The sequence below is a fragment of the Thamnophis elegans genome, chromosome 8 (genome assembly GCF_009769535.1).
Source record: "Thamnophis elegans isolate rThaEle1 chromosome 8, rThaEle1.pri, whole genome shotgun sequence".
Classification (NCBI taxonomy): Eukaryota; Metazoa; Chordata; class Lepidosauria; order Squamata; family Colubridae; genus Thamnophis; species Thamnophis elegans.
The window spans coordinates 3,477,163-3,494,106 of record NC_045548.1 but is presented as its reverse complement, the minus strand read 5'-3'; the positions used below and the strand labels follow the sequence as shown (position 1 = coordinate 3,494,106).

The window sequence follows — 16,944 nt, the reverse complement described above, 5'->3', positions numbered from 1 at the left end:
TCTTAGTGGGGTACGTGATTCTATAAACAGAGAGGTTTTTATTGAAGACGCTGGCCAAGCTAATATGGAACCCAGACTTCATTAGCAGAAGAAGCTGTGTTTAGAAAATCAGTGCAGGAGATGGCCAACCATCTCTGGACTTGGGGGGAAATTAGATGTTGTAAGCTCACATGGGGGATCTTCAAGGAAAATCACTATCATATGCTAAATGGTGAGATCTTGACGTGGCTCCATTATTGCTGTTAACATCTATTGTGATTTTTTTAATTTTTTTTTAATAATGAGGGTTTTTTTATATGTTTACTGTTTTATAATTTTGTACATTGCCCAGAGTAATTTTTCATCAAATGGGCAGCCTAATAAATTTGATCAATCAATCAATTGGGCAATCAAAAATAGCAATAGCAATAGCAGTTAGACTTATATACCGCTTCATAGGGTTTTCAGCCCTCTCTAAGCGGTTTACAGAGTCAGCATATCGCCCCCAACAACAATCCGGGTCCTCACTTTACCCACCTCAGAAGGATGGAAGGCTGAGTCAACCTTGAGCCGGTGAGATTAGAACCGCCAAACTGCAGATAGCAGTCAGCTGAAGTGGCCTGCGGTACTGCACCCTAACCACTGCGCCACCTCAGCTCCTAAACATTCCTAAAGAAGGAGATGGCAGCCTGTTCCTGCAGTGCTGCCAAATACTTTCATCAATGTGTCCCAAAAAGTAATTGGAAAATGAGCTCTACTTGAAAACTTTATTTTACTTTTGGGAACACACACGACAGCATTTATGTGTTTCTAAGCTGTCTTAAAATTGGCAATAAAGAGATGCTGGTGGTGGATAGCTTCTGTTTTTTAAGACTGACTATCAATAATAAACTACAAGTCAAGTAATACATTGCCAACTACTTCTTGGTAGAATAACAATGGTGGTCTTGGAAAAAGTACTATGTTTATATCTACAAAAATCTAAATCGTACAGGCCACCCCTTTCCCAGCAGCCCTCTACTGAAGCAAAACTTGGATTTTGAAAAAGCAGGACAGAAACAGTATTAATGGCATTGAACTTTGGTATTGGAGGCTGTCTTCTGTGAATACCACGATTAGCCAAGGAAACAAACACATTGGTTATAGAAAACACACAACATTTACCCTGTATGCCACAAATTGCTTCTTTAAATTTACAACAAAATCTTCAAGTTAGAGCCGAGGTGGCGCAGTGGTTAGAGTGCAGTGCTGCAGGCCACTTCAGCTGACTGCTATCTGCAGTTCAGCGGTTCTAATCTCACCGGCTCAATGTCAACTCAGCCTTCCATCCTTCCGAGGTGGGTGAAATGAGGACCCAGACTGTGGGGGGAGATATGCTGACTCTGTAAACCACTTAGAGAGGGCTGAAAGCCCTATGAAGCGGTATATAAGTCTAACTGCTATTGCTATTGAGAGACCGCCTTCTGCCGATTACCTCCCTCCGTCCCATCAGATCGCACAGATTGGGCCTCCTCCGAATTCCATCCGCCAGTCAGTGCCGACTGGCGACTACGCGGAGGAGAGCCTTCTCAGTAGCAGCTCCGACCCTTTGGAACGATCTCCCCGTGGAGATTCGTACCCTCACCACCGTCCAGACCTTCCGCACAGCCCTTAAGATCTGGCTATCCCGTCAGGCCTGGGGATAAGATCCTAATCCGCCCCACCCGAATGCTAAATGAATGTTGTGTTTTACTGTTTTATTTTATTTTATTCACATATTTTATGTTTTGTCTTGCACTCCCTCCCACGAATTGTAAGCCGCCCTGAGTCCCCTCAGGGAAAAGGGCGGCCTATAAATGACAAATAAAACTAAAACTAAAAAACTATTGCTAAGTTAAAACTTTCACAAATGTAATTGATTCATAGTTCTTATATCTTCAGACTAATTTAATGTAAAAAAAAACATTTTTGCGGTATCATTTTATATAAAACAGCAAGTAAGTTGGACCCAATATTTATTTATTTACTAATTTATTTATTTATTTACTCATTCACTCATTCACTCACTCACTGTGTTGCCTGTCAACAATTCGCAGGAGGCTTACATTCCAGCAATAAAGTCTCACACACACACACACACACACACATCCAAAACACAAATTTTATTCATCATGCGTTCTCTCGTTTTCTCTCTTTCTCTCTCTTCCCTGCTTGGACAAGTCTCTTCAGTTTTCTTGGAAAGATTTTGGAAGTGATTTGCCATTGCCGGCTTCCTAGGGTTGAGAGAGAAACCAGTTGGCTTTATTTCCCACAAAGTTTCATTTCTCTGATGGCTTGGTAAAAGTGAATAGTTCCATTAATCTTCTGCAATGTGACACTGAAGACTTTTCCAGAGTTAAGTACTCGCTATCTATACTGAGAAGCTTAGCTTCCAAGTACTTTATCTCTAATATCTCAATGAGGAAGTTCTTAGTCTATTGCCTTGGCCAAGACGTAATAGAGAGATAAATTATATTTGAATCAAATAGTCCCATATGTAACATACCATGTTGAGTTTTAAAAGTGATAATCAGCCATTTGAACTGAACCTGCAAATCAGCTGACAACTAGTGGCACTCCCACAGTAACATTATGCTGTGTTGACCAGTCAGAATACAAGATATATTCTCTGTATATTTTAAATTGTCTTCAAGCATCCCCGTATGAAATGAAAATTGCACAGACAAAAATTGCACAGACAGAACAGGTACTTTTGTTTATATAATTCTTCTGATGTACTGGAGTATTTAATAAAGTGTGTTACCAAGAATTCCAAGTTTATATGGAAAATGATGTTTCAGCTATGCGATGCCCACATGTGTCCTTTTTCATACTGTTCAGAACAGACAAACCTGAAGTCCATACAATCCAAGGTTTGTTTAAGTGTGTTTTGATGAATAAGTCAAAATGGCTGGGTTCACAGAATACATTTGGCAAGAAACAAAGCATATTGTAGCTTTGCATGCTCAGACAACACACAAAATGGCAGAACAAGAATATTTTAGAAAGCTATACACCAAAATATTTAGCAGGAGATTGGAGACAGCTATAAACAGAATAACAGCCAAGGATTCAAGTTCTTAACTTCCTGCCAACCAGATGGTGAATTTAAAATTACATTCATGACTAATGTTAACACTGGACCAGTTTAGGATATTAATGGAAAACCTCAGACAGAAACTAGGACCACAATCATTTATAAGCCAACCTCTTTGCAATCTTCTGGATGTGAATAATAAACCTCAGAAGCTTGTGAGCTAGCCAAAAGGTAACAAGACTTGTCACATATGCTGACATGGTTAAGTATAAATCCTATAATATCCGATGACAAAACCAAACTACACTTTTTCCATTCAGTTACACCAATTTATTTCTCCACCTGGAAAGCAGTTGAAGTAGACACCTGGGAAGTAGCCACAAAGTTAACCAGATAGTCTGGTCTATGTCTATCTTGGAAGCTACTGGAATCATTCTCACACTTCAAATCATGCTATTCACTTAAATATTGCTTTTTTAAACAGCTGAATCCATTTTAGGAATTATGTACCCTTTTACTTGTATATGGCATACAGGTAATCCTCAGAGATACTTACCTTCTCTTCCGGTTTGCAAATGTGAGCGCATGTGCCACATCTGCGCATGCACACTGCCTTCTCACACATTATATCGGGGCGGGTGGGCGGAGCCTCCTGCAGCCACCACTACAGATTCGCCTGAACCGGAGAGAACCAGCTGAATACCACCTCTGCTCAGAGACCACAATTGGGACCAACAATAAGTCATTAAGTAAAGCACTTGGTATGTGACACCGCAAATATGCTTGTGATCTTATTTCAGCTTTACAACCTGCAAAGATTGTAAATGGAAGGATTGACTGTTATTTATTTATTTTTAAATCAGGGAGCGAGTGTCTCAAGATAGTTAGAAAGCCAAAATAATAGAAGAGCATAGCTAAAGATCCTTTTCAGATGGATTCTACTACTATCATTAAACCCAAAATACTGTGAATTCTAATGAATCTATTTGGGGTATTTAAGTAGGTAAAAGTATTAAAATGCATACTGTTGAATCCATATTTTTCAAATATGATAAATAAGATAACATATAGCCTATTGGGTTCTTTCAGGTATTCCTATAGCAGTGTTGGGTTGCAGGCGGTACGCCCCGGGTACCGTTCCGGTATGGTGCTCTGGAGGGGCCACCTGCCCGCTCGAGCTCCTTACCTGTCTTTTAATGGCACGTACGGCGCCTGCGCGATGCTCCCTGGAGCAGCTAGAGTGTCACGGAGGCTTGCAGAGGCATCGCAGGCAGGTATGGTGCATGCACACATGTGTGTGCATGTCGCACGCGTCCATCTGGAACCCACCGCTGTTCTATATTTATTTCTTTATTTATTAAATATATTTATATGCCGCCCAATCCCGAAGGACTCCGTATAGGAACACTAAAGTAGCTGCATCCTCTTGCAAGTTGGCCAATGGTTTCTTTCACTCGCCCCCAAACAGTCTCCACATGCATGTACATGCACAATTGTTTGGTTGGCATTTCCAGAATGAAAACCTCTATTACTGTTCCCTAGGTCTGCTCTAGATAGTAAAAAGGATCTGAATAACTGGCTTGGGGGAATACAGGAAAGTATATAGAGAGCAAAAGAAGGAAGAAACATTGTAGGAAATTATAAGACTGCATGATATGTGTGAATGTGGTTTATGCAGTGTACAACTAGGGGGAACTTCTTGTATGGTGTGAGATTGATGCTTCCTCAAAAGGAAGTCCTTTCCTCCTGCAACACATCCTATTCCTTCAAAGAAGTTCATTCAAGGAGACACAGTAGAAAAGAATCTATGGAGATTCTCAGTCACCCAGAGGTGCTTTTTCAAAAGGCAACTGAACTTTATTTTAAAACAAAGGCCAGTAGCCTTTTTTTGGGGGGGGGGGGAAGCACCTTTGGGACAGTGGAAAGTAAGCAGCATTCTCCAAATTGTGGATCGTGCCCAGTTTAAATGTGCTGAACATCAGCTCGTCTGCAGACGATCTGGAACTGCAGCTGCTATAGAATGTTGCAATCTCAATCATGGGGCATGATTCAGAATCAGTGCGCTTAAAAAATGGAGCCCAGTGACGTTTAAAAGATGAGTTTCTACTCTTGAGCCAAGGTGGCGCAGTGGTTAAATGCAGCACTGCAGGCTACTGCTAGATCAGCAGGTCAGCGGTTCAAATCTCACCGGCTCAGGGTTGACTCAGCCTTCCATCCTTCCGAGGTGGGTAAAATGAGGACCCAGATTGTTGGGGGCAATATGCTGACTCTCTGTAAACCGCTTAGAGAGGCCTGAAAGGCCTATGAAGCGGTATATAAGTCTACTGCTATTGCTATTGCTATTGTTGCACGCTGCTTGAAATGTAAACACAACCTCATTTTCTTTTTTGCTGAAAGAAAGCAAAAAATGTGATGAAACTCTTAAGATTTCATACTACTTAGGACATTTGAGACAGATGAATATGAAGGTTCTATAAACCCTTTTTAATATTTCAGTACTTTTTAATACTCTAGTACCGTAGAGTAGTAGCCTACACCATATATTACATCATTATGCAAATCCAGCAAAAGCTAACTTTTTGACTCATATCCTACTTCCCTGTCAACAGCACAGAAACGCCCCCCCCCCCAAGGCTTTCATTTACCATATCTTAAAACTCTTTAACCTATTGCCAAAAGTATTCGCTCTCCTTCCTTTACTCACATATGAATTTACTGTAAATGATCTCCCATTCCTAATCCATGGGGTTCAATATGACGTCGGTCCACCCTTTGCAGCTATAACAGCTTCAACTCTTCTGGGAAGGCTGTCCACGAGGTTCAGGAGTGTGTTTATGGGGATTTTTGACCATTCTTCCAGAAGCGCATTTGTGAGGTCACACACTGATGTTGGATGAGTTTACGTGGCCTACCACTTCGTGGCTGAGTTGCTGTCGTTCCCAAACACTTCCACGTTCCTATAATACAGCTGACAGTTGACAGTGGGATATTTAGGAGCGAGGAAATTTCACGATTGGATTTGTTGCACAGGTGGCATCCTATCACAGTTCCACGCTGGACTTCACTGAGCTCCTGAGAGCGACCCATTCTTTCACCAATGTTTGTAAAAACAGTCTGCATGCCTAGGTACTTGATTTTATACACCTGTGGCCATGGAAGTGATTGGAACACCTGATTCTGATTATTTGGATGGGTGAGCGAATACTTTTGGCAATATAGTGTAGGATGCCACCTGTGCAACAAACCCAGATATTGGTCCTGATATTTCTGATTTTAAAAATGGGTAGTTTTTAACATAAATCTTTATTCAGACAATAGCACAGACAATAAGAAAACAGATCTCGGGCTTTATTTACAAAACAGAAAAGGTGTAAATCTTTTCAGACAACTAGGTAGGAAGAATTGCCTACTATTCAAGAATGGACGTTAAAAGTAGCAAACTTAGTAGAGATGGCTAAAATATCAGCATATCTTAAGGATCATTCAGATGAGAAATGCAAGCTGGAATGGAGAAGATGGATTGATTATATTCAAAATAAATATGGGACTAAGAAATTTCAGTTAGCTTATGAATGAATGAACAAGGAATGTTAAAATTTATCTAAAGTTAGCTTTACAAAAGGGGAGTTAAAGTATAAGCGAAGGTACGATGCTAAAGTTAGTTTATTTTAGTGTATGATTGTTAAATGTTTATACCCTTTATTTGCCCTGGGAGGTGGGGGGGTGGGAGGGGATGTGGGATTGCGGGGGAGGGAGGGAAGGGGAAATGTAAACAATTGTAAAACTTATTAAAACTTTTTAATAAAAAAAAAGAAAGCCAGCTGGAGGGCTTGGGTTTGTTGTTGTTGTTGGGAAAATAGGAGGAGGAAGAAGTGTTATTCAGGTGGTCCTCAATTTACAATACTTCATTTAGTGACGGTTCAAAGTTACAATAGCATTAAAAATGTGACTTATGAACGTTTTTCACAGTTACGACAGCATCCTCATGGTCGTGTGATCAAAATTCAGATGTTTGGCAACTGGTTCATATTTATAACCGTTGCTGCGTCACAAAGTCATATGATCACCTTTTGAGACCTTTTGACAAGCAAAGTCAGTCTGGACACCAGATTTAATTAACAACTGGGTTACTGACTACATTAGTGAGAACTAATTATCTGACTTAACAACAGATATTTTAGGCTCAATTGTGGCCATAAATCAAGGACTACCTGTACCCATATTAGCTGAAAAGTACTTTCTGAGGAGTGGTATTGGGTAATGAAGGAAAAGGTTTGGGAAGCATTGACGTAAACCTTTACCGTAATTTGCAACCTGCTAGGTGAGAGTTACCAGTAATTTACAACTTTCATATTTCATAAGAGAAAGATCTATATGAGGGTGACTTAGTGGAGAAAAATGTGAGAGCCTCTTTCAAAAATATGATGCAATGCATTAGAAACATAAGCAAGTGACATTTCTCATGAAAACATATACTTGCTATCTAATATAAGATAAATATAATAGGATTTTCAAAAGTAGAAAAATACATTAATTGAACTTAGATTCTAGATCCCAGGCTAAATGTACTTCAAAATTGTTATCTATTTATGTAACAGCTATACAGAAAATATCTTCAGCCACTCTACATTAGTTTCAAAGAGTACACATTATCTACATTTATATGATACAAATATATATGTTCTTAAAAACTGGTTCTCTTTACAACATGTAACATAAAATAAAAATGATTATTTTATGAATACATTAACCTTGTTCCACGTGCATGAAAGTTTAAGGCTTATTTCCCTTCTCGTAGTCCCTGCAATTAGAACCTAAGACTGCTGTCTCTAATAAACCAGACTTTAAAAACAAGAAAAAGAAAATATAAATTATGACAAAATGGATTTTTCATTCCAATAATAAACAACACTTCCAAAAAAGTTGCAGGATGACATGAAGTATTTATACAATAAATTTTGGTGTACACAGAATGCAGTTTAGAAGTGAGAAATCAAAGGGAGCCTCAAAACACTCACAATAATTCAACAACGTATCTATTATACAATGCCTGGTTGAAATCTGTCTAGAGTGGCTTAATTACAGGAAGTCAGGCATGAAAGCTCTGGTTTCCGGTTTATGCAGTAATGGTACAAATGTGATTAAAAAAGCAGCAATTATAGAAGCATATTTAAAAGAAACTTCTATCATGTTCCTAAAGCAGGCAAGTAGCTTTTGATTGATTTGATTTTAATTATTGTTCTCTAAGTAAAAGCCTCATGAGTGTTGTTTTACTAAAAGCCACTGCAGCTTTTTCACGATCACATGATTATTATTTTTTAAATTTCCTTTGAACCACTTCTAAACTCATCCTTTCTAAAACTTTTCTCTCCTACAAAAACAAATAATATGTAGAGAGGGGGGGGAGAAGAAGGTAAAGGGGTACATATGTGTGTAAGGTAAAGGTAAAGATTCCCCTCGCACATATGTGCTAGTCATCCCCGACTCTAGGGGGCAGCGCTCATCTCCGTTTCAAAGCCAGCCAGTGCTGTCCTAAGACATCTCCATGGTTATGCGGTTGGCATGACTAAACGCCGAAGGCGCACGGAACGCTGTTGCTTTCCCACCAAAGGTGGTCCCTATTTTTCTACTTGCATTTTTACATGATTTCGAACTGCTAGGTTGGCAGAAGCTGGGACAAGTAACGGGAGCTCACTCTATTACACGGCACTACGGATTTGAACTGCCGACCTTCTGATCAACAAGCTCAGCATTTTAGCCAAAGCTGATAGAACATATTCCTTCGAAGCAATTATTGCCTTTGTCTGGGAAACAAGTGAGTCTTCGTTTCTCATAACTTGAGAGAAGTTCCTTGAAGATGGGATCCAACAGGAATCCGAAAGCTCAAAAGACAAAACCTCTGATCCTGGTGACTGATCCAGATTGGATCCTGCAACACTAGCCTAGATATGTATATGTCAGGCCTGCAATTATATTCCTTTTAGAATTTTAGCCTGCCACACTTTCTCTTATTTCATTATGCTGTTTCATTAGTATAGTTGATGGGAGGGGGGAATAGACAGGAGTAGGATTGTGGAATGTATTGTTTTCATTCTTTACTAGAAGCCAAGGTCATCTTTTGTCTCCGCCCTTTTACACCTGACCTGAAGCAGCTGGGTGGAGACGCCAGCGTGGAAGAAGAAGATTGGACCATGTGACGGATTGTGGGTGTGGGGACAAGATCATGAACTTTTAACTGGGTGGGATTCTGATGTCATTTCCAGAATTGGGATTAACCCAGATGTGCTAAGATGTCTGCTTTATTAAATTGGAACTTTAAGGATCATTTTGCCTTGGACTCTGATTTAATTCTACATGACGTTTGGAACGCTGACAGTATATTTGCTTTCATTCATGAGTCTTCATATCTGTTCCTTCTGAGAAAGAACAGCGCTAACCAAACCAAGAAAATCTCTCTTTCTGAATCAACTTAATTATCACTGAAAGTTAAAGACTAGCTTATAAATTGCCCATTTCCAATGTAACCATTACAGTCTTCTGGAAGTAGAATAAGTATAATTATGATCTTCTTTAAAGACAATATGTGTCATCTTCCTTCGTATATTATGTTTATTTGTTACAGCACCTGGGATGTTAACAAAGACCTTAAAGAACTCCCTGGCTAAAAGTTACAAGCCAAATTAAATAAGGCTACAGAATACAAGTAGTGGAATATCAGTTTCCAAGAAACTTGGGAGCATTCTTGAGTGTTATAAACTGAAATCTATCGTGTTTCCCCCAAAATAAGACAGGGCCGTGTTTTGTTTTGACCCCCGAAATAAGCGCTTGGCCTTATTTTCAGGGAGATCTTATTATTTTTGAGATGCAGGAGACTGTGAGCATGGTCACTTCATGGCTGCTGCTGTGTTGCAATATTTTCAGGGAGGGCTTATTTTTGGGGGAGGGATTATTTTAGCACATGCACTCAGAAGCCTGATTGAGCTAGTTATCCGGGGAGGGCTTATTTTCAGGAAAACAGGGTATCTACTTTAATTATACAAATGAATGGCAAAATATCTCCTTATTCTGCATTAGAGACTAGCTCAAATGCAAAAAAATATATTGGCAAAATCCCATTCATAGCAACACTCTTTTAAACTAGTTTCTCGTATGTAATTGATTATAAAACATAATATCCTAATGCATGTTAATAAGATTATTTAGTGCTTGAGCAGTATTTCTGAAGTACAGTAATGTAGTCTGTTTAATCCAAGGAAGCAAATATTATGGCTTAACCACTTAAAACCTCCAGCCCCGATATAAAATGTTTATTACTTTACCATTCATATACATGAAATACAGCTTCCTCTGTTTTGTTAAGGGAAAAAATTCCAAGTTGCATATTGGGAAAAAAAACCATTTGAATTTCTAAAGAAATGTATTGATCTGCTGACTTGAAAGACATGATGAGCCAACCATATTATTACCTGGTACACGGTATATACTTCTAAATTTGGGACATGACCCAACCAAATCAATAATATCAAATACATGAAGCACTCAGAAGGAAAGTGGAAGCCACTGATGGATGAGAAGACTATTAGGAGACTATATGAGTAGTACAAAGAACATTCACAACCAGAATGGCATTATGTGATCTCACCGCTTAGCAATAACAATCTCCAACCTTGGCAACATTATGACTTGTGGACTTCAACTCCCAGAATACCTCAGCCAGTAGGAATTCTGGAGTTGAAGCCCACAAGTCATAAAGTTGCCACGGTTGGAGACCCCTGATTTAGCAGGAAGAAGTGAGAGCACCACATAAGGAGCGGTGGAATGGACACATGGTTGTCACAGGCAAGGCATGTGTTGTAGAGTGTGGATGGGGTGGATGATGATCAAGGTCCTTGGAACTCTTACTCTGCAGTGGGTTTCTTGGAGAGGAAACGTGGCAGGAGTATCTTACTGCACCATGTGATCCTGCTTAATTGCTTCCCTGTTGACTTCCTTGTGGGAAGCCAGCAGAAAAGGTAATAAAAGTTTAGACAAAACCTGAACAGTACACCAACTGTCACTGTGAACGTAATCACTAATGTCAAAAAGTCTTGTCAGACGTAACTGAGAAATCTATTAGAAACTAATGCCATCAATTCTGGAATTGAGTTTCCTATGTAGTTGTGGTAGCGAATGTGTTGCTAAACTAAATAAATTTGATGATATGAATAAGATCAGAATATCTAATATTTGGTTATGTATTCCCTTATCTTCATTGTGGTATATATAATTCCAAACCATTATATTACTTTCATAACTGCAAACATTCCCCCCCCCCCAAGTTGGCTTACAAGGCCTACGTTAGGCACATTTAATATTGATAACTCTACTATTTCCAAATTTGCCTATATTACAAAAGAAAACATGAATAATTTTAAGTAGCATTATTACTAAAGTAATATAGGAAAGCAGAATTCATTCAAATCCATTATTTTGCCATGCACAGATGGCATGAATCAATTTTTACCCTGACACGTACAGAAAACTCAGTGGAATCTATGGAATGTAGTTAGTTGTAACTAACTACAACAGTTCCATAGCTTTGTTAAAATATTTTTTAAAAAATCCGCCCCATGGAATGTTAAGTACAATTTATTCTCAGTTTGAAGAAGACATGCTGTTTGTGCAAGTTCACCTGTGGATATGGACATGGCTCTGCAGTCCCAGTCTGGAAGTGCAGAATTCCGCACAGTTACAGCAAATGTATGACACATGTGTCAATGGTGACACAGCACAACATTCTGGGTGACATACCAGCATTTACCAACACCTGAAAACAAATATTCTAGAAAGCACAATCTGTTCTCATACAAGGCAGTCAGAAGCTTTCCAACCCTATGGAACGACCTAACCCCAGAGATCCGGACCCTTCCCACTCTCTCGGCCTTCCGAAAGGCTACTAAAGCCTGGCTATTCCGGCAGGCCTGGAGCTGTTGACCTCATGAATGAGGTCCAGCCCCGCCTACATTGACGTGTTTCTTTTTAATCTGTTTTCCCTTCTCTATTTTTAATTGTTATCTTTTTAGAGTTGTATTCTGTAAGCTGCCCGGAGTCCTTCGGGATTGGGCGGCATATCAAGTCATTAAATTTGAATTTGAAAGTTTTCCAAAGCCACTTCAAAAATGAAGGCTTGGTGAAACCTGGAGCTGCCTCAAGTAGGCTACAAGGGCTTAGGGAAGAGAATACTCCCTGAAGCAGCAAGCAACAGATCCTGGAAATCACAAACATCATTGGACTTTTTTAAAATAAGTGAGTATATAAAGAATAGTTTCTCTTTTGTTCAGGGATGGGATCTGTGTAGCATGCCAGGAGAGTTAACGTAGGCATTTTCTGAGTTTTTGACATAACTGAGCCCAACAGGTCTATTATTGAAGGTCTAGCATAGTGGGGGGCACTGAAATTCTATTGTTGCAGTAATTGTTGAAATCCAACTCTACCTCAAAGCAAGAAACGCATTAAGCTTTGTCTCCACTGTATCGGTACAGGTCATGTCATCTTTACTAATTCTATGACACTTCAATAAAGATGTGCATTGTAGATGCCTACGCTATTTGTTCTGCTTTAGGTGTTTGGTAATTCTATTGTCATTTGACATTAGTTGTGGGTTTTTTATTGTTGTTTGGCCACTAAGTAAACTACCTAGAGTTGTGATACAGGCAACATATAATTTTGATCAATTAAATAAATAAATAAATAAATACTAGGTATATGTACTGACTTTACAGTGGTAGAGACTAACTTGATTCTGCATCTAATAACGGCAGCAAGACTGTTGGTGGCGCAATACTGGAAGAAGGAAGACTTGCCTACAACTCAAGAATGGACATTGAAAGTCACAAACTTAGCCGAGATGGCTAAAATATCGGCATATCTTAAAGATCACTCAAATGAGAGATATAAACGAGACTGGAAAAAATGGATTGACTATATACAAAATAAATACGGGACCAAGAAATTCCAGTTAGTCTATGCTTAAGATCAGAAATTATTTAAATTGTTTAAAGTTAGTTCAGCAAGAAGAAGCTAAGGTCAATGTAGAATGTTATTAATTTCTTTATTTCTTTTTTTCTCAATAGATTTTAGACGGTGTTTGTTAGAAATCCATACCGTGTACGGGTTCTGGGAAGTCGGGGGGGGGGAAGGAGGAGGGGGGTTGGGGGGAGGGTGGAGGGAGGGACGGGTATATATTAGGCTAGACAAGAATTTGGTGGTAATCAGTTCTGTTATTCTTTTTTGTATTCCCAAATAAATACATTTGAGATTTTTTTTAAAATAAATAAATAAATAAATGTTAGAAAAAAGAGAAGGGGAACGGTTGGCAATTCTCTGTGAACAATTATTGCCATTCTATTGTTAGACCCAGTTTTCTTCATCTCAGCTTAAACCCAGGTGTTGAGATAATATTGTCACGATGTAAGTTTATCAACTACTTCCCAGGTCATTTTGGATCAGCTTGCAAATCACAAGGATGTGAATAAACTGTGCATAGAATTACTCAACAGTTCACTGGTAGAGTTATCATGGCCCTTAGAATTAATAAAAATAAAGAGTATTTGTCACAGGTTCTTTACACATACCCAGATCATCCTTAGAGGTGGAGAATAGCAACTCTTCTATTTGCATTAGGCTGCTGCAGGCTCCTTTAATTCCATAAAGACAGAAAACACTTTCCCTCTCATTTCCATACCAACCCACTATACTCAGCTGCCTCTCCTCAGCTTTTATAGCCACATGCTGCTGGGATGGCTAGAGAGGTCTTACAGAGATAGGGCACCAGCAGCCCAGGTGCTAGCTATTTTGCAGGTAAGATGTCCTCTGACACACACATTCCAATTCTGATTACCTATCAAAATTGTTCCAGGATGCGACTTCCATAAAATTCTTCTATCCTTTCGTAATTATTAAATATGCTACCAAGGGGATGTAACAGGTGGTTTTTTTTCAGATCTTAGAGCCATATTACACATTCTTGTATGGAAGTGATTCCTCCGTATAGGAATTTTTACCCTGCTAATACAAAAATTACCACTTTGCAAATATATACCATTAAAAAAAATAAGGCTTTATGGAAAGGGACCACGACAACCTCTAAGTTTAAAAAATGAACTTTTGTTATTAGCAATGCCCATTTTTGGGAATCATCCATTAAAAAATATTACAACCGAGAAGAAAACAGCACATTGAGATGTTTCAAAGCAATACACAAATATTGAACTACGATTTATACTCAGCATCAAATATCCTCATAACATACCTACAGAACATGTGTATTCCTTGCCCTGATTTTCCTTTGGAATGCATGCAGGAAACACCAGGAAGTAAATTCAGCATTTAATATTTTACTGTAAACTGCCTACTTAGGTGAGATTGACAGTGTAAAAAATGTGAATGAATGATAAATGAATGGGTGGTGGATAAATAAATATATGCATGGATCTCCTCCCTCCAGTGATTTCCAAACACCCCATCTTACCCCCACACCAATTTGTCTTGAATAAAGCATGTTAAGCAATATTTTCGTATATTATATTAGGATGAAATTGACAGTGTAAAAATGTGGATGAATGATAAATGAATGGGTGATGGATAAATAAATATATGCATGCATCTCCTCCCTCCAGATTTCCAAACACCCCATCACCCGCAACACCAATTTGTCTTGAATAAAGCATGCTATGCAATATTTTCCTATATTATATTAGGATGAAATTGACAGTGTAAAAAATGTGGATGAAAGATAAATGAATGGGTGATGGATAAATAAATATATGCATGGATTTCCTTTCTCCAGTGATTTCCAAACACCCCATCTTCCTCCCCCCCCCCAATTTGTCTTGAATAAAGCATGTTATGCAATATTTTCGTATATTATATTAGGATGAAATTGACAGTGTAAAAAATGTGGATAAATGATAAATGAATGGGTGATGGATAAATAAATATATGCATGCATCTCCTCCCTCCAGTGATTTCCAAACACCCCATCTTCCTCCCCCCCCCCAATTTGTCTTGAATAAAGCATGTTATGCAATATTTTCGTATATTATATTAGGATGAAATTAAGTTCAGCTTGTACTTACCTGGCCAGTAATACCAGTGATGAGAGCTACTTTTTTGGTATCCATACTCTTGCACAGGTACCAGCTGTCAGTTCCCAGGTGAGGCAGGTGCTTTCTGGGGATAGTCCACCGACTTAAAAGAGGGAGGAGGGGGCGGCTAGAGGAATTCTCTGCTGGGTGCAGAGAAATGGGAGGGATTTGCACTTGCAAAGGTGTGTGCAATTTGGATGAGCTGTGCTTGCAAAGAGGCGTGCACTCTCTCGTCCAGGTGCTCTTAACAAGAGAACCCGGAAAGGGGCGTCGTCGAGGGGGAACGCCCGTTTTTTAACGGCACAGAAATGACAACGGGGGCTCGGAGGATAAGCGGCGAAAGCAATAACCGAAAACCAGGGGGGTGCGGGGGGGGGGTTGTTGGCTTTATAGAAAGGTTGGGGGGCAGCAAGGTCAAGGTAGGAAAAAAAGCTTTAGCGGTTTGCTATTGCTCGTGCTGGGATTTTTTTTGGGAGGGGGGGCTGCATTCCCACGTTCGTTTCTTGCACGCGTCTTCTCGCTTCGCTTCGCTTTGCTTTGCTAAGCCGGCCGAGTTCTGCACCCGCTGCCTCTGCGCGCGCTCCCGGGCTCACCACCGCCCGCGCACGCGCGCTGCCCCGTTCTGCCACGCGCTCAGAACGTTGGGACCGCCTCCGTTCTACAGGCGCGCGCAACCGGGGGGGGGGGGGAAGAAAAAGGGAGTCTCAAACGCCAGTCAAGTTTTTCCCGCTCCTGTCGCTTCCTCTTCTTACCAGCCAATCAAAAGCCGCGTCGCCCTCCCCGCCCCTTTTTTTTAATGTTATAGGCCGCAGGGGTTTCCAACCTTGGCCACTTGCAAGACTTGTGGACTTCAACTCCCAGAATTCCTCAGCCAGCTTTGCTGGCTGAGGAATTCTGGGAGTTGGAGTCCACCAGTCTTCAAGTGGCCAAGGTTGGAAACCCCTGTGTAATATAGGGAGCCGGCAAGAGGCTCAGCGGTATTGAAAAGCGAAATGGGGTTGAGGGGGGGAACTCGAGAGGATTGGGGTGTGGGGGGGGCGCTAGAAAGAGCTGGGGGGGGGGGACAGGCGGAGGAACTGAAAAGGACAGAGCGGCATGCGCACCCGCCGACTGAAGGACGCTTCCGGGTTTTGGGCTAGCTGAAAGGGAAAAAAAGATCCCGGCGCATAGAGCGCATGCGTGGCCCCTGAAAGGAAATTCTCCGGAGAGGGCGCCCCCTACTTAAGGAGGAATGAAATGCAGCCCAGGAAAGGTCTTCAGGATTGATCCTTCATCGTCCCCCAACATGATGGACTTCTCAAGGAAGCCGGGTCTTTGCATAATGTGTCCCAAAATATCAGAGCATGCATGAGTCTGATGGTTTAAATGAAAAATCCCTTAATGGATTTGTTCCATGATCCATTTGTTGGTTTTCCTGGCTGCTTTCTATATCCTTAAAAGTCTGTTTTAGGGACAGAAGTGTTAATTTGTGAGTTTGGGTGGTGGTGGTGGTAGGGAATGTTAGTTATCCTTTTATTTATTTATTAGTTAGACTTATATACCGCTTCATGGGGCTTTCAGCCCTTTCTAAGCGGTTTACAGAGTCAGCATATCGCCCCCCCACAGTCTGGGTCCTCATTTCACCCATCTCGGAAGGATGGAAGGCTGAGTCAACCTTGAGCCGGTGAGATTTGAACCGCCGAACTGCAGATAGCAGTCTGCTGAAGTGGCCTGCAGTACTGCACTCTAACCACTGTTCCACCTCGGCTCTGTTAAAAGAAAGTCTTTTAATCAACTTTCTTTTAG

General features: G+C 40.3%; 1 protein-coding gene across 1 annotated transcript in view; it reads right to left on the bottom strand.

Moving 5' to 3' along the window:
• Window positions 1-15,974, bottom strand: part of GMDS (GDP-mannose 4,6-dehydratase) — a 189,681-nt gene extending 173,707 nt beyond the window's left edge. The window contains exon 1 of the mRNA XM_032222847.1: window positions 15,151-15,974. Within this exon, the coding sequence (XP_032078738.1) occupies window positions 15,151-15,195 (45 nt within the window). The 5' untranslated portion in view covers window positions 15,196-15,974. The remainder of the gene's footprint in view (window positions 1-15,150) is intronic.
• Between the last annotated feature and the right edge of the window lie 970 nt (window positions 15,975-16,944).